The following is a 25,747-nucleotide window of genomic DNA, read 5'->3' on the forward strand; positions in this document are numbered from 1 at the left end:
GGGAGAGAGAGACAGAGAGAGAGAGACAGAGAGAGAGAGAGTAGCTGCAGCCACCACCATGCCAGAGATCTGGACCTTGCTGGAGGTTGCAGCCTCCTGACTGCCTGCCACATCTGGCCTGGGCCCTGGGTAGCTGCTGCCTGCCCAGGCTGCTTGCAGCAGGGTTTGCAGCTTCTGTACTGCTCCCAGGCTCCATGAGTGGTGGTGGCAAGTGCCCAGAGCCTGGGCCTGCTGAGGTGTGCCCAAAGCACGTGAAAACAATGTGCCCATGGCACGTGAGAGCAGTGTGCATGTGAGGACAGTGGTCTGGCACGTGTGCTGGGGGTGCCAACCCCTGAGCTAATTCTTCTTTCCTATACTGCCCCTCATAAAATATCTGGGCTGCTGCCATTTCACCTGTATTAACCTACCCTGTGGCACTGGTCATAGTGACTTATTCTTCACTTGGCTTTCTCTTTGTTCTGTCCAGTCGTCAATGTCTCTGTGCTGCTCTGGGATGGTCTAAATCTCTACACCTTTTTCATTAGAAGGGAAGACTTTATTCTGTAGATAATCATTGGAATTACCCTTCTCAAGGGTGTTGACGTGTACTTTTCACTTAGCAGCATGGCACCCTGTACAAACTGAAAGTCTTGGCATGTGTATCAGTAATTTAAGAATCATTTTCTCCTGGCTACAAGCACCAGCATTGCCCTTGTACTCCCACTATGTGATACCTTTCGACCCAGTCATTGTGCAATTGCAGTGTCCTTGCCATGATCTCCTGGAGATTTGCATTTCAATGGACTTCCCTGGGTCCTGCCTCTCTTGCTCTTTGCACAATAGAACTTGAGTGCTTCTATCCCAGGGAAGAGTTATACATTTGTGGGAGGAGAAAGTGGAATTTGGGTCCATTTGATGCGAAATAATCACCTCTGTTTCTTTCTTGTGGTCCTTTTCTTGGGATAAGAGATTTCCACTCCTCTTAATTAGTTTCCTTTTAGTTGTGTTCTTTTTTCTCTTCAGCCAGAGGTCTGACAACCTCTTCCCCCTTTATTCTCCTTCCTTTCTTCTCACACAAAGGTAATTTAATAATATGTGTCCTCTAATGAATGGTAGGCTCTCATCCTCCGAGTTGTTTCTCTTTCTCCTTGATTAGTGCCTGCTGCCAGGTAATTAGAGGAACACTCAGATGAGATTGGCATTCAGAATAGAAAGCTGCACCTCCTGCTTAAATCCACATATAACCTCTGCATACAAGATACCAAACAGAAGTCAAGTGGAGATTTGACTCTTATGGTATTGTTGGTATATGCTCAGGAAATAGGACTAGAATCTATCATTTTTATTTAAACCTTTTTTTAGCACAAAAAGCTGGGACCGAAGGGAGACGTAGATGTGAACCCGGAAGACAAAAAGGAGGAGAAAAAGCAACAAGGAGAACTTTACATGTGGGATACTATTGAACAGGTATAATTTCTTTGATGCCTGCTGCAGCTTGTTAAATCTTAGATGCCACAGAGATTTAAATATTAAAGGGGCATTCTTAGTAGGCAGAGGTAGTAATGTTTGGTCGTTGCTGTTTTGATGTGTGTGTGCATGTGTAGAAGAGAGGTGCTCTGCGCTTGGGTTTAGCAGTTTTGTCTCATCATCCTGTTAACAGTTCTAACATCTGTCTTACTTCCCAGAAATGGACTCGACACTACTGCGCTGTTGCTGATGAAAAGCTTTCATTTGGCGATGATATAGAACAGAACCCCGATGAAGATCCACAAAAGGTAACGGCTAGTCTTTGTGGTGTTCATTTTTCAAGTTCACTCCCCCTGGGTGAAAACTCTAAATGGGGTTTTTTCATGTTGTTACTAGACAGGAGAAACTAAAATTCATCCTGCTTGTTACTCCAGACCTCCAGAAACCCAGGCATTTTAATCATCTTCACTCTGGCTGTAAGTCACACACAGGCTTTTACGCAGAGGGTTTTTGAACAGAGGAAGGAGGGCACTGAGGTTTTCTTTCGGTTTTCATGGAATAAGTTTGAAGAGAGCATCAATACAGACATGATATATGCATGTCATAGTCCAGTGCTTTGTATTAATTACATACCCTGTCTGATTTGAATTCTGTGTTACACATGATCTAAAGGAGTGTCACTCTTCCTCGTCGGCTGCTTGATGTCTGGTGCCTATGGGAATACCATGCTCACATCAAGAGAATAATAAATGATTCTTCTCTCTCTTTAATTTTAAACTAAGGGGATGAATTTTACCTGAAGCTTTTTCAAGTTGAAAGTCAAAATCTTCCTCTCAGACTGCCTCTACAGTGTTTGCAGATGGGTGTGTTTACACTCCCTAGTCGTTTGCACACTCGATTGCTCTGCTGCACATGCATCTGTAGAGAATCTGTCTGATAACTGGGTGCAGGTGCAGATGTCACCTGATGAAAATTTGGGCATCTCTTAACCACTTTGACAGCCATTTTTTGAAAGCGGAATAAAATATGTGTAGTGTATGCTAATTTAGAGCTAAAGAAGTGTATACATAGGGTGACCATATGGGGCAATGTGAAATTCTGGACGCTGTAGGCAGGGGTCCGGCAGCGTGGTGCAGCTCTGGTATTATACTATTCAGGCAGCTAAAGGAGTCAGTGACCCATTGTTTTTTACCTTACAGGTGTTAACGATCATCTCCACTTTTTAACACTTATTCCAGTAATCAGACTAACCTATTTTTGGGCAGTTTCCTATTTCACAGCTGGTGCAGTTCTGGCTCCCAATCCTGTGCCCACTAGCTGGGATGTTCATTTTAATTTTCACCAGTCAGCCTGGACTGGCCTGCAAAATCTGGGACTGTCCCAGCCAAACTGGGATGTACAGGCACCCTATTTATGCAGGACAATAAAATAGCCTTTTTTGATAGTAAAGTGCTATATAACAGATGCGTTGAAGTGTAGTCCAACTCAGCTGTGAGTTCTGTGTTTCAAAGCTGATTTTAGATGGATGCTTTTTTTTAGAGAGTCTGAAAAGTAACTAGAAAGTTGCTCTGCCATTTCAGAAATACCTGCTGATATATAGACATGTATAGACATAGTACTATGGGATGCACACACACTGAGTCCTGACTCCTAATCCTGTATCTTAGCAGAAGAACACTTTATCTTTGAACCAGAGCATAAAGACTTGAAGGTTCTGCTTTCTTGGATATTATAGCTATGACCTTTTTGAGTAAAAAAAGAAAAGAAAAGGCGGGGGCTTTGTCTGGGGGGGAAACAGAGAGACTCCAGAGATTTAGTGTCGGTGCTATTTGAAGAAGGACCTCATTATATAATGCAGGGGTGTGATGGCGTAAAGCCCTTATGGCTAAAATAGAAGGTGGTTTTATTGGTGATATGCATTATCTTTGTAAGTTATTTGGTTATTATGCTATGTAGTTTTAAAAAAAAAAGTTCTGGGCAACGTGTAGTAACAAGAAACTCCTGTTTCCACATGTATTTTTCTTTACATTTCTGCCTGTAGACCATAAGTCCTTGGGTAAATCTGAGGAGGTGGAAGACATTTTGCCCAAAAGTAACCTGAAAAGATCTGATTTGCCTTTATGCATTCTGTGAAAATCTGGGGAAAAGGACAAGAATATCTCAGAAGAGTTTTTTTTTTTTTTTTTTTTTTTTTGGAGGACTCTTCCTAGTCACAGCCCTGCCCTACCCCCCTACAACATGTCCAGGACAGCACATCATATGTCTGATCTTTGTGATGCATGTTTCCTTCTAGAGGGTCACAAAAGTTCAAAGAGGCTAGAAAATTGGTGTGCGTTGATAGTGAACATTTTTCTTTTTCCCATCTAGGAGGTGAAACATACTGAGCTGCACTTACGTGAGAAATGGTTCCACGGGAAAATGAAAGAGGGGAGAACCACTGCCGAGAGGTTGCTTCAGGAATATTGTGCAGAGATGGGGGGCAAGGATGGCACTTTCCTTGTTCGAGAGAGTGAAGCTTTCCCCGATGACTGCACTCTCTCATTCTGGTACATTGGCTGCTGATCCCGGGTGGTGGTGCGGGCTCTTTGATCGTGCAGGGGGTATTGCTTGTTCTGTCTTATTGCTGAAGAAGAGCTCTTTAAGCGTGTGTTATGACAGCTGAGATGAGCAGTAGAGACTGGGAAATGCCTTTGTGAAGCGTTATTGGTACAGGTGAGGAAAGATTGTACTTTTGATTAATTCCGCAGTATTTCAGTCTCACATTGCGAGACCTGATTTAGGCTTTGTGTGAGGTTAGCCTGTTGATCAGTAGCCTGTCATGGGCTGATGGGTCTTACTTTTCAGTTCTCCAAAGCAGTGGGAGCCTATGGGTTTTGTTGCAACGTGCGGTCTGAGGGTCCAAATCTGACCCCGCATACGCTGGGGTGTAATCATCAGCTTGAGCAGGTAGTCTTTTGAGTTTGATCGCTGCTAGTAAAAATGACCATTTTGATAATAGAGAATGCCCCTGTTGGGGAAGAAGTAAAAGATTTTTGCATGCTTTCTTCAAATTGGGCGTTATGAGTAACAGTACATCCAATGGATCAAGCAGTAAGGGGGCCTTCAGAGCGAATTCTGTAGTGGTATGAGTTGCTACTTTTGGGTTTTGCCTCTTTAAGGAAGCAGCAAATTAGCCACCACTTTTACAAATTTTCAAAAATAAGTTAGCCCAGAATAGGTGTGGAAACAGCCTTAACCTTACTAACTGCTTTTTTTTCAATCCCTTTTTCCTTAAGGAGGTCAGGTCGTGTCCAGCATTGCCGCATCCGCTCTTCTTCAGAAGGGGGAGTCATGAAATATTACCTGACCGACAACCTCATCTTTGATAGTATCTACGATCTTATTCAACACTACAAGGAAGCCAACCTGCGATGTGCAGAGTTTGAGTTGCGTCTGACCGATGCTGTGCCCAATCCCAGCCCCCATGAAACTAAAGAGTATGTAGAGCTGAAGGGAAGTGGGAAGGTGGTTGTTTTGGACTTTTTTTGTTTTTTGATTGTCGTCTCGGAAGAAAATGGATTTCCTATGGAAAAATTAAAATGGGATATATCGTGCTGCACTTGGTTGTGGGTGTTATAGAAACAAACTTAACTGATGGTTAAGGATCTTGAGACTTGCAGAGCAAGACCCTGGTCCCCAAAGAGGTTAATGATAAAAGGGGAACTTCTTTACAATTGTAGGGAAATCCAGAGAGCAGGGTGAGCTACAGATCACCACCTCCCTCTTCCTGCCTCCCTTCTCTGCTCACTACTGTCTTATGCTGTGTAGACATATTCTTCTTTTTATGGTAGCAGGTGGAGAATTGTCCTAGCTCCACTTGAATGAGATGATGGTCATTTAAGATGAGACTTTGCCATCATTGCTTGTGTGGAACAGTTTTTCTGCAAGAGACAGAATCTGGTTCTAAATAAGTATATTCCCTCCACCAGTGTTTGGGCTTTTCCTCCAAATCTGCCATGCCAAAATGACTACTCCAGTCTGTCATTTGATTTTCTGTAGTTAAGGCAGCTTTCTGTGCAATTGTTCCAGGGAGACAAGCTGATTTATGTTCTATTACTTTGAGCAGACAAGGTGTTCTGATGTTTTGCTGATGGCTTTACCCCAAATAAGCTGATGTGTTACAGAATTTTGCAATAAGCTGCTGTCATATGTGGCAAGATGGGAAAAATCTAATGAATAATTTATCTTGTAACATGTTAGTAACATCTCCAGTTACTTTCAGTGAATGGCACTTTGACAAGCTTTGTAATGGCTTTTCCATTCCCCCCCCCATCTCTTGTAGCTGGTACTACAGTAACCTGAGCCGAGGAGAAGCAGAAGACATGTTGATGCGAATTCCTCGAGATGGAGCATTTTTGATTAGAAAGAGAGATGAACCTGATTCGTTTGCTATGACTTTCAGGTAAGAAAAGGCGAGCTTGATTGCTTAACGTACAGGGCCATTTGTGCTCTGTTTTATTCTCCAGAAAGTTCCTGCTGTACTGCTTTGCTTTCACAAACCCTTGCAATTTGGGTAATTGCTCACACCATCTTGAATGTGTGTACAAATACATGAAGATGTGCGTTGCAGTGCGCTGGAGTCAGATGCTCCTGGGCACAGTGTCTGCATGTGCACCCAGGACCACAGCAGTATGAGCTGGGGCAGAGCCACCCTGGGCTGGCGGCAGTCTCGTGGGATCAGCCCCAGGCTCCGGGTGGTGTTGGTGGGTGGCAGAGGGGCTGGCTGGGGTACGACAGCGCTGAAGTGCAGGGCTAGGCAGCAGGTAGTTCCCACACTGTAGCACCTTTGTGCCCCAGGCATCCCGTCACCCTCTATATGTAGATTCTGGCATACATTATTACTCCACCATTGGATAGTAATGTCCCCAGCAGTACTATCCTGCGGTGAAGTTAATTAATTTACTGTGCCCTAATACCGGTGCACATGTAGATGGTGATTGATTTACTACAAAGCTAATAGTCAACTCCACAGTAAATCACATGTGTAGATGCACCCACCTAGTTTGAAGGCAGGTAAAAATTTGTCCTTATATTTGATTAAATGATGCCTGGGCACTCCTGTCAGGAGAAATGTGTGTGGACTCCTTTTGACTTCCATGATCTTTGCCCTGGTGTAGTGATCCTGTCATGTGGTCCTCTGGGTAGGATCAGTACCACACATCCCAGGTCTGATGGCCCGTGGACCACCTAGCTGGACTGCATAATAGTCAGAGGTTCATTCAAAATCTGTTATATTGCACACTTAAAAAAAATGAAGCTTCTTTTTGCTTTTCAGTATTTCTTACCACTGGAAACTGCTTTATAACTTCAATTTCACTTATAAAACTATGCATGTTTATAGGAACTGTAATGTACTCAGTCATTCCTTTTGAATTCTTCTTTAGGACTATATCACACTACAATATGCAAAATTGCCTTGGGTACATGCTGGCTTTTATTTACATACCTCACTTTGTACTGAAGTTGTTCAGAAGTCTCAAGTCTATTCTACCCTGGTCTCTCCTTTCTTTTATTGATGAGATAGGTATTTGAAGCCTATTATGCAGTTGAATCCTTATGAAAAGATTTCAAAGTCAGAAAAAAACAGTAGATATTTCAAAGTCATTGCAGGTTTGAAGTGTCGATAAGGTGTCTTTTATGTCTAAAAAGGCTGTGGGCTGGTGATTGTGAAGCTTAGAATAGCTTGCACATTGGAGAGAAAATAGAAAAGTCCAAGTAGATAAAAAAACCAGGGAGGTCCCTAGCTCCATTAATGGCAAAAGAGTGAGAAAATTCCTGAACAGGTTCCTTTTTGTGGAGTCAGCCATGGGATGGCTGAAAATAACATGGACCTCTGGAAAAGCGGGGAGCTCTTTTACAAACTGAGCATGTATTCAGGGATTGCGATCCGTATCGTAAATGGGGTTTTGTTCTGCCATGTGCCCGTGTCTTTTAAAGTGTCACAGCACCCATGTTTATTCCACAGAGCTGAGGGGAAAGTGAAGCACTTACGCATTAAACAAGAAGGCCACCACTTTTTGCTTGGATCCTCTGCCTATTTTGAAAGCTTAATCGAGCTGGTGACCTACTATGAAAAGCATCCGCTGTACAAGAAAATGAAATTGCGTTACCCTGTGACTGAGGAACTGTTGAATCGCTACAGCACGGCAAGTGATTATCTTTGTAATGGAGGCCATGTGGGCTAGGGGGTAGGACATTGAGCCAGGACCCTGCTCTGTTCCCAGTGCTGCCTCTAGCCTGCTTGGTAACATTGGACAAAGCATGTCTCTCTGTGCCTCAGTTTCTCCATCTCTAAAATGGGTACTTTAACACCTAAGGATGAAAAGGGTCCTGTAAGAGCTAGTGAAGTGGTTCAGTGAGGAAGCGACAACTTCCTTGTGAACCCACTCATTTCACTGTTGAATCAGCCTGAATGACTATTCCTAAAGATGTGCAGGGGTCTACAAACGGGCATATAACACAGCTTGGGTTAACCCACATGTAACCCAGGGAGGTGCCCTCATTCTGCCAACAGCAATTTCTGAGATTTAAATATATTTCCATAACCTCCCCTTTTTTCCCCCACTCTACCTTTAGGAAAAAGATATTAACTCGCTGTATGATGTCAAGATGTACGTGGACCCCAATGAAATAACCCCTGCAGTGGTATGTATGGGCTCCAGGTAGTTTGTGTACAAAACCACCTTTTAGATACTTGAAAAAGCTCATGATTATGTGTGTTAATTTCCTGTTAGAAACATTGCAAAGTGTGGTTGAATGTCTTGGCAGAACTGGCGTGTGGAGGAAAGTAAAACTGTAGAGGGTGTGATTTTTTTTTTTTTTTTTTTTTTTTTGTATGTAAGTCTTCCCTCTCCGCTTGCACCTACAAACGCTGTATTGATTTATGCAGACTGGAACATGGGGCACCTGGGTATTGAGTTTGGCTTGGCATGCCTGCTTCTGTGGATGTAACTGCAAAAGGAAGGCCCCAGTTGAAAGTTCAACCTGAGAGGGTCAAATCTGCACGTCAGTAAAGTCTAGCCTACAAAGTCCCAATAATGCATACATTTGAACTGGTATATTCGTGTATGCGGTTACAAGTATGCGGTTGTGAAGTAAATTCACAAATGTGGTTACTGGCAAAAGTAGGTGCATAGTCATGCATACGTTTTTCCTATGTAAAAGTGAGCTTTTTATTGAACATTTAACTATTTAAATTAGATTTTATTACACCTTTTTTGAAGATGCATAACATTTAACATATAAAAGCAAGTGGGATGGTAAACACATTTATCTCTAACTTTCATAAAAGCATACTCAGCTCTAAATGCATGTTTAGCTGTAATTCTTTGTCTCTGTGACTGATGGCTTTGCTTCACGATGAAAGAATGCAGGTGGGAGTGAATTCATGGTAAGGAAATTGCTTGTAGTGCTAGGAACTAGGGTTTCCTAGAGGAAATTTGATCTGTAGTATTGCTGATGAGGTTTTGCGGAGGATACAACTGTTGGACTGCGTCCAAGTCTTGAGACCCTGATCCTATCTGCAGGCATGTAAAGAGGATGCAAAGGTGACAGTTCAATGTTCTCTCTATTGTTTGACCATGTCACCACACGGAGAAGAGAAATCCTTTGTTGCGAGGGCTGGCTGAGCAGTAGATGGTTTCTGCCAGTAGATGTCGCTCAGGAACTTTGGTACAAAGCTCTTGGAATTTAAGGAAAAAAAAAAAGAAATCCAATTTCTTTTCTTCTCTTTTCTCTTTAAGATGGATTTATTGATCGTATTGCTGACCTGTTCCTCTCTTTGACCCCTTTCCCTTTGTTTTTCTTGAAGCCTCAGAGAACAGTGAGAGCCTTATATGACTACAGAGCCAAAAGAAGTGATGAGCTGACTTTCTGCCAAGGGGCTCTAATTCATAACGTCACGAAGGAAACAGGAGGATGGTAAGGACAGGGAATCCTTAAGAGAGAGCTTACGTAGAGTTAACCTGACAGGAAAGTTGGTTCAGCTTTGGGCAATGGTTCTTAAAACTTTTCTCATTTACTGTGCAGTTCTAGGTTGCATTGACCGAGGTGTTGTGTGGAAGACATAGGAGGCAATAGTGCCCCTCAAACCTTTTTTGTACCGGGACCCATTTGTAAACATAGATGGCCAGTCCTGACCCAGTGCCCCTCACTCCTGACCTGCTGCCCCCCATCCCTGAAGTGTATGGGGAGCGGGTGGGTGTGTGGGGCAGGAGGGTCCCCAGATAGCCCCTTGCAGCCTAGAACTCTACCAGCCTGCAAAGGAAAACCCACCATTTCCCAAATTAGTCTTTTTTAAAGGAGAATCCATTTTTAAGGTTAGTTGATCCATTTTTAAAATTTGTTCGCGACCCTTTCATATATTCTTGTGACTCACGGGTTGAGAGACGCAGCTGTAGTCAGTGCTGGTTAGGCCACACCTGGAGTATTGTGTCTAGTTGTGAGCGGCACATTGTAAGAAAGAAGTTGCAAGTTTAGAGATGATCTGGATTTAGGCAACAAGTGCAATAAAGGACTTGGAGAGCGAGCCATGTGAGAGACGTTTGTTTAGTTTGGAGAAAAGGAGAATAAGGGAGGCCATGATAGCAGTTCTTAAATATTGGAAAGGCTGCCGTAGAGAAGAGGATGAACAACAGAAAGTGGGTTTAAACTGCCTTTTAGTAGATTTAAACTAAAACTCAGGAAGGGCTTCCAAACTGTATCAAACTGTATCAAACTGCTGAGGGAAGTTGTAGAATTCCCCTTTTCCAAAGAGAGACTGGATAGGTCTCTCTCTAGGATGGTTTGGAAATAGCACATCCTGGATCTGTGCAAAGGATTGGATTAAGTGACCGCTGAAGTCCCTTCCAATCTGATGGATTCTGTTGCTGTGCTTCTGTTTCTTAGGCCCACCCTTATAGATCCATTAAATAATGAAAATCCCCTTTTACTTTCCTCAGCTTCCTCTTTTGACACTCACTTGGCTTGTGTCTGAGTTTTTGATGTGTTATGGGAACCCTGAAAGCTTCTGAGCGGAGTGACCCTGGGCTTGCAGCATTTGATTGCTAGGCCTGGTCCCTTGCTGGTTGGGCTCTCTGCCCTTTTTAAAAGGGCGCTTGTACATGTGATGGGGGTTTAGTCCCCTAAGTTGAAACAGTGGGTTTTTAATTGCGATGGTTAAAAACCCACTGTTTGAATTTAGGGGCTTCCATTACTGTTATGGCGAGGAGCCTGATTGTTTTTTGGTGGTTTAGTTTGCAGTGTAACAAACTCATTTAAATTGTAAAAAATACGCTTGCACATGTACAGCATGATGCAATTAAACCTCAAAATGGGCAGTATTTGTCACATGTACAAGTGCCCTTTGTTCCAGCCTCAGTTTCTCTTTCAGTTCTTTACCATTCTGTTATGCTTGTGCCTTTTCCCATGCCAGCAAGTGAGGCCTGATGCAGCACCATATCACAGTGTGTCAGACATCCGCCCTCTTGACTTTCTATTCTGAAAGTCTCTTCTTTCAGGAGGCACAATGGTCAGCTAACCCCATCTCACCAGTTTGCCACTGCCCCCCTCCCAACTTTGAGTAGGATGCCTCCAGAACCAGAGACACGAAATATTCCCACCCCACAAGTCTTCATAAGTATTTTCTTTCCTGTTTTATAAATTGATGGAAAAGCTTAGGGATCTAATGTTTCCCAGTAGTTTCCATAAGGCAATCAACCACGCAAGAGTATTTTTAGTACCGGAGGGGAAAAAGCCTCTTCAGTCATTAATTGCAGTTTACAGTAGCTGTAATCCCTTTGAAATCGTCTGTTACCACAGTTAACGATCACTTTGTTAGAGCTTTTAGCTACTTCATCACTTTTATTTTGGTGATAGTCTGCTAGCAAACTGGTCTTGGGTATTAATGGCCAATTTCTTGAGGATTATTGCTAAATTAATGGCCTGAGTTGGAAGGCCTTTTTCTTTTTGTTTTCATTTTAGGTGGAAAGGAGACTATGGAGAAAAAGTCCAGCGCTATTTTCCATCCAATTATGTGGAGGACATGTCATCTGTTAATGCTGCAGAACTTGAAAGCCAGGTGAGGCCTTTGAGACTTGGCTGATAGCTTTCTATCACAACGATGCTGCCTGCTGGACCAGTCTCTCTGGAACTGTAGCTCTGCATGTTTTGTATAATACAGTCGTACTGCACAATGAGAAACTAAACCCACTGTTTGCTGTCCTGGATGTTGGTAGTCATGTTTAGCAGGACCTATCATATTTGGGAGATTGGGTATTGATTGAGTGGGTAAGAACGCAGGCAGAAGATTATTGTGGGTCATCTGATTTCTTTTTTTTTTTTTCATCTGTGCTTTAAGATAATGCCATTCAGCTGATGGCCCACAGGCTGCTTGTGGCCCCCAAAAGGTTGATGTGCAGCCCCCAGCTGCCACTTCCCCTGTCGATCTAGCTGCTCCTGCAGCCAGGGTCTCAAAGATCCCTTCCTTCCATTAGCTTCTGCTTCCTATTCCCACCCCAGGGGGTTGGGCAATGCAGCCCACATTGCAGGGGAAGCCCATGGAGCAGCGCAGCGAGGGAGTTTGAGGTGGGGGCAGCTTACACATGCAGTGTGGTGGGGGAGGGTACCACACAGGTGCTGTGCAACAGCAGGGAAAGAGCTGCACACATGGTGCAGAGGTACGGCGGGGGTACACTGGGTGGTAGGGAGGTAGGTGGTAGCCTGAGTACCCATGGCTCTTACTAGTGCTGTCTCTACTAGTGTGGCCTAGGCAGTGTATGGCTCCTGACTACTTAGAAGTTGGACAGAACTGCTGATTGTATTCTAGGAATTGCCTGTCCAAAGCATGCACCTAATTAGCTTATATAGGTTCTGCATTGATACTTGCAAATAGGAAAACTGGTTAGATAAATACATCCAGCAAGCTATCTTCATGTTTCATTACCCAGTTTTCGTACACAAAAAGCCCAGTTATGGCTGCCAAAAGTATGCAAAAATCTGGTTCAAAGTCTTGGACAAGGATCAGTTTAATCTAACTTAGGTAAACAAAACCCAGTTATTAAACTTCCCAAGTCTCCTGGTTGTTTAAAAGAATAAAATATTGAATGTTCTTGTTGCTTTTATTTCCCTCAAACCATTTTTGCCATGAGTGGTTGGGGGTTGGGTTCTGTGCTTTAAGTCTTTATGGTTATTGTGACTTAGAGCAAAGGAAGGCTACAAAAATGAACAGTTCCAGCAGGACAGAATCTTTGGCCTTGTGGCTTCCAAGTTTTAAGCAACAATTATTTTTATAAGGAAAATTAAAGTTTATTTTGGATTCAAGTGCCAGGTTTTTTTTCAGATTCAGAAAGGGTGAAATGACAGTGCTACAGACCAACAGTTACTAAAACACTCATTGAGTTATTTCCAGCCTCACTCTTCATCGCTCTCGCATAACGAGAAATTCTTGTAATAAAACTAAACTTTTAAATAGGGCTGCTTGGCAGCTTTTCAGTGAAATTGCGGTCTGTATTTATTTTTTATATTAAGAGTCCTTTGAATGTTTTCTTAAAGGGAAAAGACAGAGTGAAATTAAACCCATTGTTTTTCACAGATCATTGAGGACAATCCTTTGGGAGCTCTGTGTCGTGGTATACTGGTCCTCAATACATATAATGTTGGTATGTAGACTCTAGAACTTTTAACTGGCATCCTATATTTTCTATATTTATTAGAGCAGTTACCCCTTTAGCAGGAAATATTAGTGAAACGTGCTTGTGTTCACATTGGCATAATGGTGTTGGGTGATGCTAATTGTTTGGTCCCTCAAAGAGAAATAGGACTGTGAGGCCTTTGACAGATGTTCATTTAAATGTTCTATGGGCTCTTATCTCCAATCCTCAATCCCTGCTTGCCAGATGCTCAAAGGTCTGGGCCTGGGGCCCTGATAGTCTGGCAGGGGCTGCACTGGGGTTGGTTCCAGACCCTGGTGTGAGCCCCAATCCAGACCCTGGTGCAAGCCCAGTCAGCAGGTTGTTGGCTTGGCTCCATGTTGAATTTAAAGCACCATATGATCCCCGGTACTCTTTCCTGCCATGGCAGGGGGTTGGACTTGATGATCTGCTCAGGTCCCTTCCAACCCTAACATCTATGAAACAGCCATAAAATTGTTCTATGTTATATGTGGGACACTGCTGTGACAGGTTTGTCATTTTCAGGTGCCTTGAATTAGGTGCACATAGAGCACCCTTGTCATTCATGCTGTTCTTACACACATCGCATACAGAAAGATTTAAAATATTTATGGATTTTAGTATACGTGTCTGTTTCTTTGTTGTTCAACAGTGAAAATGCTACACGGGAAGTATGATAAGCCTTTTGTCTTTGTGCTGGAACCGAAGAATCCAGAAGATCCCCCTGTTGAATTTGCGACTGATAAAGTGGAAGAGTTATTTGAATGGTACCAGAGTATCAGGGAAATCACGTGGAAAACAGAAGAAGAGGTAAAAAAAAAAAAAAAAAAATTAAAAAATGGTGCTATAAAATAAAGAAATAATGTGTATTGGGGAACCATCCATCAGTTCTCCAAGCCTTGTTCTTGTCTGTCAAGCCCTCTTGCTTATTATTAGCTTGTTGACTTCAGGGAGACTCTTTACATGAATAAGACACCTTGCCAAACCAGGTCTTGTCTAAACTTTCAGACATAGTAGGAGTATTTGAAAGCTTTCAGCATAGTACCCCTTCCTGTTGATGTGTCTGGTGCTCCATCTCCTTGTGTAGCTGTGTGCACCAGTACAAAAGGGAATACCAAAAGAATCACAGTGGTACATGCAACAGAATCCTCTGCGTGAATATAAGGGATGTCACATCTGTTGCATGGCAGCAGAGAAACAAGTACCTCAAATAGGGTACACTCAGTACATTACCACTTGAAAGCTCAAGGGATAGGTAGCTTGGAAGAATGGTAGTATACACCTTTGCCTAAACTTTCCTTCATAATCTTGTGTCCTTCCTCTGCTGTCCAGCAAACCTCTGAAATAATATCCCAGTTGTACCAAAATGTGTTATATGTGACTTAAGAACCCTGCCCTTTCCATGTAATAGGAACTTCTCCATCTTCAACAACTCACTGTTTCAGATGTTTGCCACTACTTGAGAGAGACTAGTTACAGATATTCTGCTTGCTTTTTCCTTTTTCTTCCCCACTTCCCCTTCCAGTATTTGAAAAGCCTTTGACACCATCAAGAAGATTTTGTGGAAACTGTTTAGAGATTCTCTTTCCTGCATTCATTTTCTTTGCTTTTTAGTTTTTACCTGCATTGTTTGCATGACAAAAGGATTTCTGTTTCCGAGCATCTCTTTGGTTCCTGCTGCTTATCCCTCACCTGAACAGAAAAGTCTCTACCTTCTGTCACCAGAATCCTTTTCACATCAAACAAACTTGATGTCACAAATAGAGGATTGGAAATCCAGCTAAGGAAAGAAGTAGCAGGAGCTGTTGACCTGTTTTGAAACAAAAATCTGGTTTTCATGCCTCTGGCTTTAGTTCAGTACTAAAAATGAGAGAATGAAAACACAACCGATCAGGAACGTGTCCAAATAGGATGCTTTTCATGAGACATCAGCAGCTCTTCCTGGGTTTGGTAGCTTTTTGTCCCTCTTTACAGTCAGGTAAGTATTAAACAGTCTGCAAGTTCAAACATCCTTTCAAACCCACTCTGTCAATCAGGCGACTCACTCTTTACTACATTACCACTTGAAAGCTCATAGGATAGACAGCTGGGAAGAAATGAGTTGTTTGCCAGTATGATGAGCAGTTTACGCTTGGAGGGATGATGGGAGGTGGTGTGCGGGAAGGACAACATAATGGTATCTTGCAAGTCAGAGATGTTACCAATAGGAATTTAGGCGCTGTGCACTATGTGCAGACTGTAAAGCTTTGAGGATTTAACTCTTGGCTTTATCTGCTTTGTTGCCTCTGTCTGCTGCTACCATGCCCAAGAAATAATCCACTTTTGGGTTAACCATTGCTAGAAGTCACTGCTTGTAAAACTGAGCTTATAGCACCTGCAAATGCTCCTTTGCTAGGGAAAGCGTTGCTGTCTGGAGGTCATCTGCTTATTGTACCCTGGTGGCACAGAGAGGTATGATTAGTTCACACCTGTGTTACTCTGAGGCCATTTCCATTAATGATGCTAAATTCCTCTTTGCTTTCCTTAGACCACAGCATATGGTTTCTGGCCTGGTGACTACTTCTGGAAAAGTATGTCTCTGCGGGTCCTGCTTTCCCTCCTCCTCCTGCTGCTGCTGGGAGAATTCCTTTGGGAGATTTCCTGCTGCTTCATAACCTTTTCTACTGAAGCCAGTAACTGTCCAGCGTGCGACTCCTCCTCGATACTTCTCATCCTGGCATGACTTCTTGTGTCTGAAAAGCTTGTTTGTAATTACAAACGCCTCCTGAGCTCTTGGTGCAGGGCCTCACGTTGACTTGCCATGAGCTACTGCTGCCTGCCAGAGAAAGGAAGAGCAGGGCTTCCTGACTTCTGTTCACATGGGTTACATATACCCTCATTCAACCTCCAGACCTAAATCATCTAGTGTTGTAGTAGGTCATGGTCTCCTTAGTAATGAGGCCTACTTGACAGTGTGTTATTTTTTTATACCTGGGGCAGGAGGTTGCTTTGCAACTGGTGAAGCGCTGAAGCAGTTCTCTGTGCGTTTGGAAGCAGCTGGAATACAGCCTTTTGGGAGTCAGAAGCAAGGGCTGAAGCCTGCTCGAGATCATAAATAAGTAGAGGGAAACTTCATTATGCTTTGCTTATTCTTCTGTGTGTGTTTGCATGGAGCCAGGAACTTAACTGAAATGGTGTGGTGCTCCATAAAGACAATAATTCAGCTGCCAGACTTTGAAGCATGACTCAGATTCACTGAACCAATGCAAAGCTGCTTTCCTAAATAGGACTGGTTTCCTGAATTGGGACTTAAATATGTCACATTCATGTGGGTTTCTCAAGTGGATTCAAGGAGCAAGTAAAGGTTTAATGTACTTTCTTTGGAGTCATTATACCATACATGTAATAACTTATTTTTGTCTGAAACAGGAGAATAGGAGGAAGTATTGGGAAAAGAATCAATTAATTGCTATTGAACTCTCTGATCTGGTTATCTACTGCAGGCCTACAAGCAAAACCAAGGACAATTTAGGTAATTTTTAAAAAATAATCTAGTCAGCTTGCCGCTACTCTTCAAAAGTTTGTTTAAAAGTATGTTTAAAAGTTTTTAGAATTGAAAATCGACTGCATCTGTTCTCCACTGGGACACTTCTGTCTTGCATGCAGGACGTGCAGTGCCAAGTGGGAATTGTGCACTGCAGAGTGCTTGATGCTATACAATTATAAAATGTCAGGTAAAGTCCAGTGATTGATCAGAATTGCTTGGAGCACATATCTCAACCTGCCAGGGCTTAAGCACAGGACTAAATGTAGAGCAGATTACTAAAATGTGAGGGAGAAGAAACCATGAGCAAGGTGAGAAGAATAATTGGGAAATAGTTTGTGCAGATTTTCTGCATTGCCAAGGTTAATAAAATCGCAGCGACAAAGGATAGGAAGCTAACTCTGTTAATGGGGTGAAGATGTGTTTTGGAATTGTGGGAGATTTCATTTTGGCTTACCTTTCCTTAACATTCAATAACATTTTAATAACGAAGCTCACTGGAAATCCATAGGTTACTCTGCTTTTCATTTTAAGCGATGAGATAAGGCTGTGTCTGACCTAGGATTTATTTAAAATAGACTTGTTTTACATTACAGAATATTTTACAGTAAAAGCTGGGTTGTCATTTATGGGAAGGCCCCTTTAAGCTTTTGAAGCAATGTAGCTACCTTGGTATAAATGAGAATTGAACCAGTATCTGTGGCATCCTTAAGCAGATGATGGAATTGGCTGCTTGCTGGCTTTTTATCACTGTTGCCTGGTCCGTGGAGTAGCTAGAAAATATGTCCTTTTTACTTAAGATTCTTTGCAAACATTTATAGCGAGCTGTCAGTGTGGATAGACATTATAATTGCAGTCATTGTCTGAGGCGTCGCTAACCTGATTCACCCTCCCTTTCCCCATGTACGCCCAGGAAAGGACGTCTTATTTAAATACGTGCTTCACTGCTCATTATTAGCAATGACGGGATGAGGACACTGTTACAGCTCTCATCTGTCCCACCACAATGCACAATTAGAAGACTTGTCAGGCAGGCAGGTTATTTTAATTTTCAGATTTGATATTCAGCCAATTTGCAGCATCTGCATTAAAACATAGTCAATTATTGTGTTCAAGGATGAGGAATGGAAATGGAGAAGAAACAGTAATGTTTCTTTTTTTATCACCTTGTTCCTCCTCCCTTGTGTAGAAAACCCTGATTTCCGAGAAATCCGTTCTTTTGTGGAAAACAAGGCTGAAGGCATTGTTAAGCAGAAACCTGTTGAGCTCTTGAACTACAACCAGAAAGGACTGACGCGGGTCTACCCTAAAGGACAGAGGGTTGACTCATCCAATTACGACCCCTTTCGCCTCTGGCTTTGCGGTTCGCAGATGGTGGCTCTTAATTTCCAGACTCCAGGTAACATTTTCTTTAAAAAAGGGCTGCTGCTTTCTTCACTTTACCATGGAGGAGCCGCCCTTTCCACTTTTCTCTCTTGCCCCAATAACTGCAGGTGCCTTTACCTAGTGCTAGGAGAGAGGTGAATGCTTGAGAGAGCAAGTGGAAAGTGTTTCAGGCCTGTGACTCTCTGGGTCTGTTCTCAGGAAAGTTATCTCCTTAAAGCCCTTCACGCTCTTCCAGCTTTCACTGAAATCAGTGCAAGTCTTAGTTCATGCTAATAGGGGTTGAATTGGGCAGATCGGGCAAAAGCACCAGCTGTAGTAAACTGATACATCTCTATACGCTTCATTAAAGACACTAACTGGCACAAGATGAGGATCGGGCTTTAATACATCACATGTTAAAGAGCTGTATTAATGGAGCAATGCTATTTAGCAGTTAATAGTTATCAGCCAATGTTGAGGATTGACTTTGTCATGCTCTTGCTACTCTGGAACAACCCTGATGACCTGGCGGTCGCGTTATAGCTGCATCCCTCTCACGGGATCAATCTTCCAGACGACCAGCATCCAAAAAAACCAGTGCACCTAACCAGTGCATCATCTTTTTGGTTCCTCGGCAGCTCCTCTTCTGACTCCCTCCCATCATCTCCAGGGATAATGGTTTGTGGTTAATAGAGCTCTCTCACAATTTATAGGCTTTCCTGGTCTTTCCCAACTGGGTCTAATATCTGAACAGGGCCATCTAATTCCCAGTTACTAAGAATCAGCTGGGAAGGTGGCTGTTCTGTCATAAAGGCCACCCAGCCTTTGGCATATTGCTAGGAAGTTCAGCATGAAGGTAAATCTGCCTTCCAGAAGGCCATCCAGAGCATCCAGGCATTTTAATTATGGAAATGAAATGATTGATGTGAAATGCCACCCCCTCCCAGTAAAAGTGACAACCAGTGAAAATGCCACTGAGACTAGTACTTGGCATTAATCCCTTGGGATTTATTAACGTGAGGATCTTTACTATCACGACTATTTAATTCTCTCTATAGATAAGTACATGCAGTTGAACCATGCCTTGTTTTCGCTTAATGGGCGGACTGGATATGTTCTGCAGCCCGAAACCATGAGAAATGAGGACTATGATCCAATGCCAAGTGAATCAAAGAGGAAATTACAGATGATTCTGACAGTGAGGGTAAGTCTTTCCTTTCGTAAATATATTTTCGTTGCAAGCAGCAACAGCAAGGCTGTACGACAAAAAAATAAAGCTATTATATCTTCAGAGCGAGAGCTGTGACAAATTGCCAAAACATTTTATGTAAAGAGTCAGAGTATATATAACTATAAAACTAATACCATCACCTTCCCAGAAACAAAATGTGTTTCTCTTTGTCCTGTTAACAAAGCACGCACTGTAGAGCAGAAGCAAGTGATGTTCAAGTCATTTATATAATAACTATTAAAAAAAATCAAACTTACATTGACCTCCATTATTTTTCTTTGGGAAAATCCAATTAGAGACAGGTTAGCAACATTTTTACTAGGTTTCCAGTGTGACAGAAATAAGTTTTTAATGAAAGAAAGTAACTGAGAAACTAAAAAATGTGACAGGATGGGGCGGGGGGAAGGGATGTAGCTATTTTGGTACACTCCATCTTGTCAGAATGTCATTTTTCATGAAGAAAAGGAGTTTATCATTTGAACACTACACTGTAGTGTCTTCTGGTGCCAAATGGAAATTGAACTTGTTTCCTTTCTCAACTGCTATTCAGTAGGAGAGATGTTTTTCAAGATAGCATTTTTTTATAGGAAATGATGTCAAGGAACAGATGCATTAACCACTTCTCACTGCAGTTTGGAGGAGAGGTAAAATCAGTTTGTGAAAGTGAACCAAAGTATAAGTGCTTTCTAGAAATAGTTATAAGGGCCAAAACCGGAGAACAGAGCTCCACTGTTACCTGCTCAGCTCGAGTCCAACGGGGCATCCTATGTAAGCATCCTTATGCAAGTTTGTGAGTTGGTGGAGGCACTAGCTGGGTTTTCACAGTTTTGCAGGCATGTTTTTACACCTGCAATTATTTTTGCCCTTGAATTAGGCAGAAATAAAGGTCTGTCGTTGATTGCAAATGCAGTCAAGGACAAGCATAGATACGAAACCTTGTTGGCCCTTTCTATGGGCAGAAATACTTATTGGTGCCAAGCTGCATGCCCAATTTGTTATGCTTGCAAAACAATAAAGGGCCAATTAAAAGCTAGTAGAAAATTTGTCCCATACGCCTTTTTATACAAGCCAGTCCAAAGAGAGGAAACAAAGGGGTGTCTATAGCTACACATTTTTAACATCCTCAGAAGTCCGGTGTCTGAAAAGATGTTAAAGGTACAAAGTCAAACTTAAGAAAAAATTGGATTTTACTGTATTAAAGTTGCCTGTTTAACCTGAATTCATCTCCCGCTTTGAGAGGGGATGATAGGGTAGCCAACCTGTAGCACATGCCAGGATGCAGCAGATTGGGAAGGGAACAGGCAGCGCAGCAGCAGATAGGGCAGGGAGCAGAAAGCAGAGCAGCAGATCAGGTAAAGGAAGGGATTTGCTTTGGCACTTGGAGAGGCACGGGGCCAATTCATGGCAGGCCTGCCCAAAAGGTTGGCCCTGCTGCAGTATGATACAGTCTCTGTGTGATCCTGTAGTATTTTTCCATAAGAACTGTGCCGTCTTCAGAGAGGGGGTAGATAGGCAGCATTTCTTTTTATCTTCCTTGTTTCATGAAACACTGTATTTTCTGCAGTTCATTCAAAACCTAAATTACGAATTTCTTCCTGGGCACGTCTTCGTTGCTACCGTGGTAGTTCAGTGCGTTGCATGTGCTAATGACTTTTTCTTTACCACTTCCCTCTGAGATTATCGTCATTAACCCCATTCCCTTCCTGATAAACCAAGCTTTGCCAAGAGTAAGAGCAATACAGTCAATAAAAACAAATGGCGTCTTCATCTTATGATGCCTAGGGCTTGATTTCCCACCCCCCCAGTAGCTTGAGTCCTTCATAATGCGTAACACCCAGTCAATGTTAAGTGGTTCCATGAAGGCCTGTTACTGTAGCGTATCTAGCTGCAGGTGTTTGATACTGGGTACCCACAAAATGAGTAGTACAAAGCTATCGGCCAGTAGTGGTCATTTTGGTTTAAATGACTTGATACTTCTGCCTCTGCAAAGAGCTCCTGCAGGATGCTAATCTAGTCCATTGCATTTTTTTCACCATGAAGTCCTCCTTTTCCTGCCTCTTTCACTCCACACATTCCAACTTCTGCAAGGTGTGAAGCAAGGGTCCAAGGACAAGAGCCTTGGAAACTCTCCTTACCTTCCTTACTTTCACATCTAGTGGCTTCCTTGTCTCTGCTGACCTGGGTGCCAGCAGTGTGCAGAAGTGATGGTCTCTGGTTTCAATTTCTGGTCCTCAGCAGACTTAAGGAGCAGTTGCAGAAAAGCCTGATGCAGCCCCTCAATCGTGGGTTGGGAATGACCCTGGCACCTCTCAGTTGGCATGTAGCTGCGAGGGCACGTAGCATGCTCCATGGAGATGGACTCTTCTGAGAACTTGGCTGGACAAATTTTAAGAAGTCTATTGAGTCTATTGGTGGAGGCCCATAGCATGCCTGTATCTGGGCTTGCTTTCACAGGGTACATCCCTTCTACGAGGCTAATCCCTGTGCTATTTTTCAAGTGCCAGCTGCAAAGTAAAGCAGTGCCAGTGTGTTTCTCAACAAAATGGTTCTAACATAAGAAAGAAAAAATGTTGTCCCTAATTTAAGTTCTGGGGATGGCCAGGCTACTTAAACTGAAAGTTTTATAAATAAAAATCAGTCTGAGGCAGCATGGAAAATCACTGCCAGACCATGATGTTTGGCGGAGAATTAGCAACTGAAAAGGGTCTTATAATGGGGAATGTTGAACCACCTTAATTAAAGATGTTTTTACTTGTGTCAACAGCACATCTTATGTGCACACTTGAGAGTGCATGATTGTATGCCCTCCTGAGAGTTGCTTCATAAGAAAATTTACCCCCTGTCCCTCCCCATTCATAGTTTCATAGTTTCTAGGGTTGGAAGGGACCTGAGCAGATCATCAAGTCCAACCCCCTGCCATGGCAGGAAAGAGTACTGGGGTCAAACAACCCTGGCGAAGTGATTGTCAAGCCTTGTCTTAAAGACCCGCAGGGTAGGAGCCAGCACCACTTCCCTTGGAAGCTGGTTCCAGATCCTAGGCGCCCTGACAGTGAAGTCGCGCCTCCTGATGTCTAATCTGAATCTCCCCTCTGCCAGCTTGTGACCATTATTTCTAGTCACTGCTGGTAGTGCTTGGGGGAACAGTGACTCCCCCCAATGCCTGCTGGTCCCCATTGGTGGAACTATATTTCATAGATTTATAGACCATTGCTTTATGGACGAAAGGTGACTTGTATCTTTTGGAAATGCTTTTGTGACCTGCCTTCTACCGTATAGGTTTTAGGTGCTCGTCATCTACCTAAACCTGGCAGAAGTATCGCCTGTCCATTTGTAGAAGTGGAAATTTGTGGAGCCGAATATGATACGAACAAATTCAAGACCACGGTTGTGAGTGAGTATCTGCACAGCCTTCTGAGTTGTGGATGGAGTTGTACTTCTAGACAATTCAAATCGAGTAAAGGATGCTCATGGTTGCATAACTATAATTTACCAATGTATGCAGGAGGGATAAGGTGACTTTATTGCTCTTGACTGATTTGCCTTGGAGGCATTTAATTTTATAACCTTTGCTATATGTCAGATTTAGGCAGGGAAACACACAGGTCTTAAACTGTAGCGCAGTTCATAACGAGCTGCATTTGTAAGTTTCTGGCTATGTCTGAGCTTGTATAATTTACACTTTGCCAAAAGTGCCCCTGAAGATGCTCATCCGCCTGCTTCCAAAGATGCACTCCAAACAGAGAGAATAAGGCGATGTTGAGGTCTCTGATTTAGATTGGAGTTCAAAGATAGATAATTGCTTTGTGCAGGTTGGGCAGGAGGGGCATCAGCATGCAAAGCCTGGTCCTGAATCCAGGAAATGGGTATATTCCCAAAGGACCTTCGGACAAGGTTCTGTGTCTACAAACCAGGTTCATTTGAACATACCCAAGCTACAGTGACCAATTTATGGTGAGCTGATTGACCTTCCTTTTAAACCCTGACCTGGTATTTTCAGAGGCAGCGTGGCTCCTGGGTGTCTCATTATAGCTCCTGTTGCTATTCGAACTAGGGAGACCAATGACATGTCAGTGGAAGATCCTCCCTACAGAAGGATGCAGACTGCTCAGTGGGGCTCTGCACCCCCATTAGGAGAGGTGTGGTGTGCCCTAGAGAAGACTATTGAGACCTTGATGTTTTATACTGGTGATCAAGTCTGTTCAGACTCCAGCATGTGTTCAGACACACATGGGATCTTGTGCTACTTTGCAAATGGCTATACAAACTGAGTGGTCCCAGATCTTCCTACCTACTCATTTTCATGCTAATGTCTGTTTCTTTATGTTGAAACAGGGTTTGGAGTTTGTTAGGCAAAGAGAGTTCTTAGGCAAAGAATTCACTCCTTAAAAATATGTATGTGAAGAGGTTTTTTTAAAGTATTGAAATGAAGGGTTTTTTCTTTATGTATCTGGCTGCCTCCCTCCCTTCCTCCCTAAATAAAGTTATTAAAGTAGGTCTACAAAAAAGAGACAGATGGGGTACATCTGGAGACTGCCCTAGGATATATTTGTGTCTACGTGCAAAGAAAAATGATTTGCTGCCGATCCATTGCTGAAGTTTCCCGTTGTTTCCAGATGACAATGGTCTAAACCCAGTATGGGCGACGTGTCCGGAGCAAGTGAAGTTTGAAATTTATGATCCTAACCTGGCATTTCTGCGCTTTGTGGTTTACGAGGAAGATATGTTCAGTGATCCCAACTTCTTAGCCCACGCCACCTTTCCCATCAAAGGAATCAAGTCAGGTAAAGATCAATAGGTGTGTTAAGTCCTTGAGTAAGGAAATGTAATCTTTAGCACAGTTGGCATCGTGCTTCTTGCTTTCAGCTGGAGTGCTCTTGGGAAAGACCTGCCTGGAATGTAAATATGATATTGCCATTTTTATGTGGGTTATTGAGCCTGTTCAGAACAAACTTTTAGACAGATCTCTCCCCACCACCAAATTCTTCCTATTTCTTGCATCTCTCTCCACTAGCAAATTCTCCTTAATTCTTGCTGTAAGAGGAAAGGATTATGTAGAACAAATTCCATCAGTAACTGGACAACAGGTAGGGAGCTACTATTGCTACAATGCAGCTAGTTCCCCAGCAGGTGTTAAAAGCAGCTTCAGTGCCCTAAGACTTATGAGTTGTAAGAAGTGTGGATTTAATTCCCCTCTCCTGCAGGTTGATGGCAAACGCTAAAAGAGGCCAGTCTTTCTCCTACTGTCTTTGACTCTCAGCCCATGCTTTATTCTGAGGGATGTGGCAGCACTGGTGCTGTGCTCTTCATGCCGCTCCTTCTGTGATATGATTGTGGCACAGGTGTGACAGTTTAGTGTGTTTTGCTGCAGTCTCCATTTCACCGAGGGGAGCGAGTCCCCGACTGAGTTCTGATGAAATCCCTGCTAAATACTTTAGCTTTTCTCTAATGGCTCCAGATGCGGACATCCCTTGAGTTAGTTTCAGACTTGCCCACCTCCGGTTGGGTTTGCAAGGGTGGGTGAAACAAGAGATCATTCTTGTCTTCCTGTTGCTTTCTTGGCAAATTCCCAGAAATGGAGCGGGTGGATGAAAGGGGGTGGACGTACCCAGTTCTGTGAAGGTACAACTGCACCAGCCCCACAGCACTTCCACTTTAATTATTTTTGCAAACCCTGTCCCCAGGCTATAGGTCAGTCCCTCTCAAGAATGGTTATAGTGAAGACATAGAGCTGGCTTCCCTTCTGGTTTACTGTGAGATGCAGCAAGTTCTGGTAAGTGCAGAACCATTTCCCACCTCCCCTTCCTCTTATGGCTTCCATCGGTCTTCTTTGCGATGACTGAGGTGATGATTTAGCTACTTGTGCCTGTCGCATGGTGACTCTGAGCACTCTCCTCCATTCCAGCATGCTTAGTAACCTCAACTCGGTTGCTGTCTAAGTGGCGGGATGCCTTGCATAGGCAAGTTCTGCATATGCGGTAGCACTGTTGCTGGTCTCCGGCAGTGGTTATGACAGTGAGCTGTTACCCCTGGGGTTTGGTTGGGTGGTGCAGTGCCAAGCACTGTTCAGCCAGCCTTTACCATCACTTTACACACTGGGGGTGGATATTGTTTTTTAAGTACATTGTTAATGTCTTTTATCTGAGATCTGTTTCAGAAATTCAGCCGGTTAGTTGCCTGGGGCCGGAGTGTCTTTTAAAGGGCTGTTCATAGCTGCAGTGCACCTCTCAAACCGTCAGCACCAAGGCGTTAGCTCATCTCTCACTCTCTTGTGCCCCTTTCTGCTTGTAAAGGCTAAATGGAGATGCAACACAACTGTCTATTTACACTGACTGTCACCGTGGGGTGGTGATGCCGGAGCAGGAGAGCTTTCAGAGGGTTGTTTTTTTTCACAGTCTGCGACAGAGAGAGACTTACCATGGCCATTAAACTCTTACAACGTTGGCCAAACCAATCTAGAAGTGTCATAAAAAGATCAAAGCTATGCCCATCTGT

General features: G+C 43.1%; 1 protein-coding gene across 1 annotated transcript in view; it reads left to right on the forward strand.

Moving 5' to 3' along the window:
* PLCG2 (phospholipase C gamma 2) overlaps nucleotides 1-25,747 on the forward strand; it is an 83,962-nt gene that overhangs the window by 51,048 nt on the left and 7,167 nt on the right. The window contains exons 15-31 of the mRNA XM_019535936.1: nucleotides 1,345-1,449; nucleotides 1,668-1,757; nucleotides 3,817-3,995; nucleotides 4,725-4,925; nucleotides 5,771-5,890; nucleotides 7,454-7,634; nucleotides 8,065-8,133; nucleotides 9,299-9,408; nucleotides 11,449-11,545; nucleotides 13,058-13,124; nucleotides 13,789-13,946; nucleotides 16,545-16,647; nucleotides 17,849-18,058; nucleotides 19,083-19,228; nucleotides 22,532-22,646; nucleotides 23,869-24,036; nucleotides 24,937-25,025. Coding sequence (XP_019391481.1) covers nucleotides 1,345-1,449; nucleotides 1,668-1,757; nucleotides 3,817-3,995; nucleotides 4,725-4,925; nucleotides 5,771-5,890; nucleotides 7,454-7,634; nucleotides 8,065-8,133; nucleotides 9,299-9,408; nucleotides 11,449-11,545; nucleotides 13,058-13,124; nucleotides 13,789-13,946; nucleotides 16,545-16,647; nucleotides 17,849-18,058; nucleotides 19,083-19,228; nucleotides 22,532-22,646; nucleotides 23,869-24,036; nucleotides 24,937-25,025 — 2,208 coding nt within the window. The remainder of the gene's footprint in view (nucleotides 1-1,344; nucleotides 1,450-1,667; nucleotides 1,758-3,816; nucleotides 3,996-4,724; nucleotides 4,926-5,770; nucleotides 5,891-7,453; nucleotides 7,635-8,064; nucleotides 8,134-9,298; nucleotides 9,409-11,448; nucleotides 11,546-13,057; nucleotides 13,125-13,788; nucleotides 13,947-16,544; nucleotides 16,648-17,848; nucleotides 18,059-19,082; nucleotides 19,229-22,531; nucleotides 22,647-23,868; nucleotides 24,037-24,936; nucleotides 25,026-25,747) is intronic.

This window comes from Crocodylus porosus, unplaced genomic scaffold (genome assembly GCF_001723895.1).
Source record: "Crocodylus porosus isolate Cpor-Errol unplaced genomic scaffold, CroPor_comp1, whole genome shotgun sequence".
Classification (NCBI taxonomy): Eukaryota; Metazoa; Chordata; order Crocodylia; family Crocodylidae; genus Crocodylus; species Crocodylus porosus.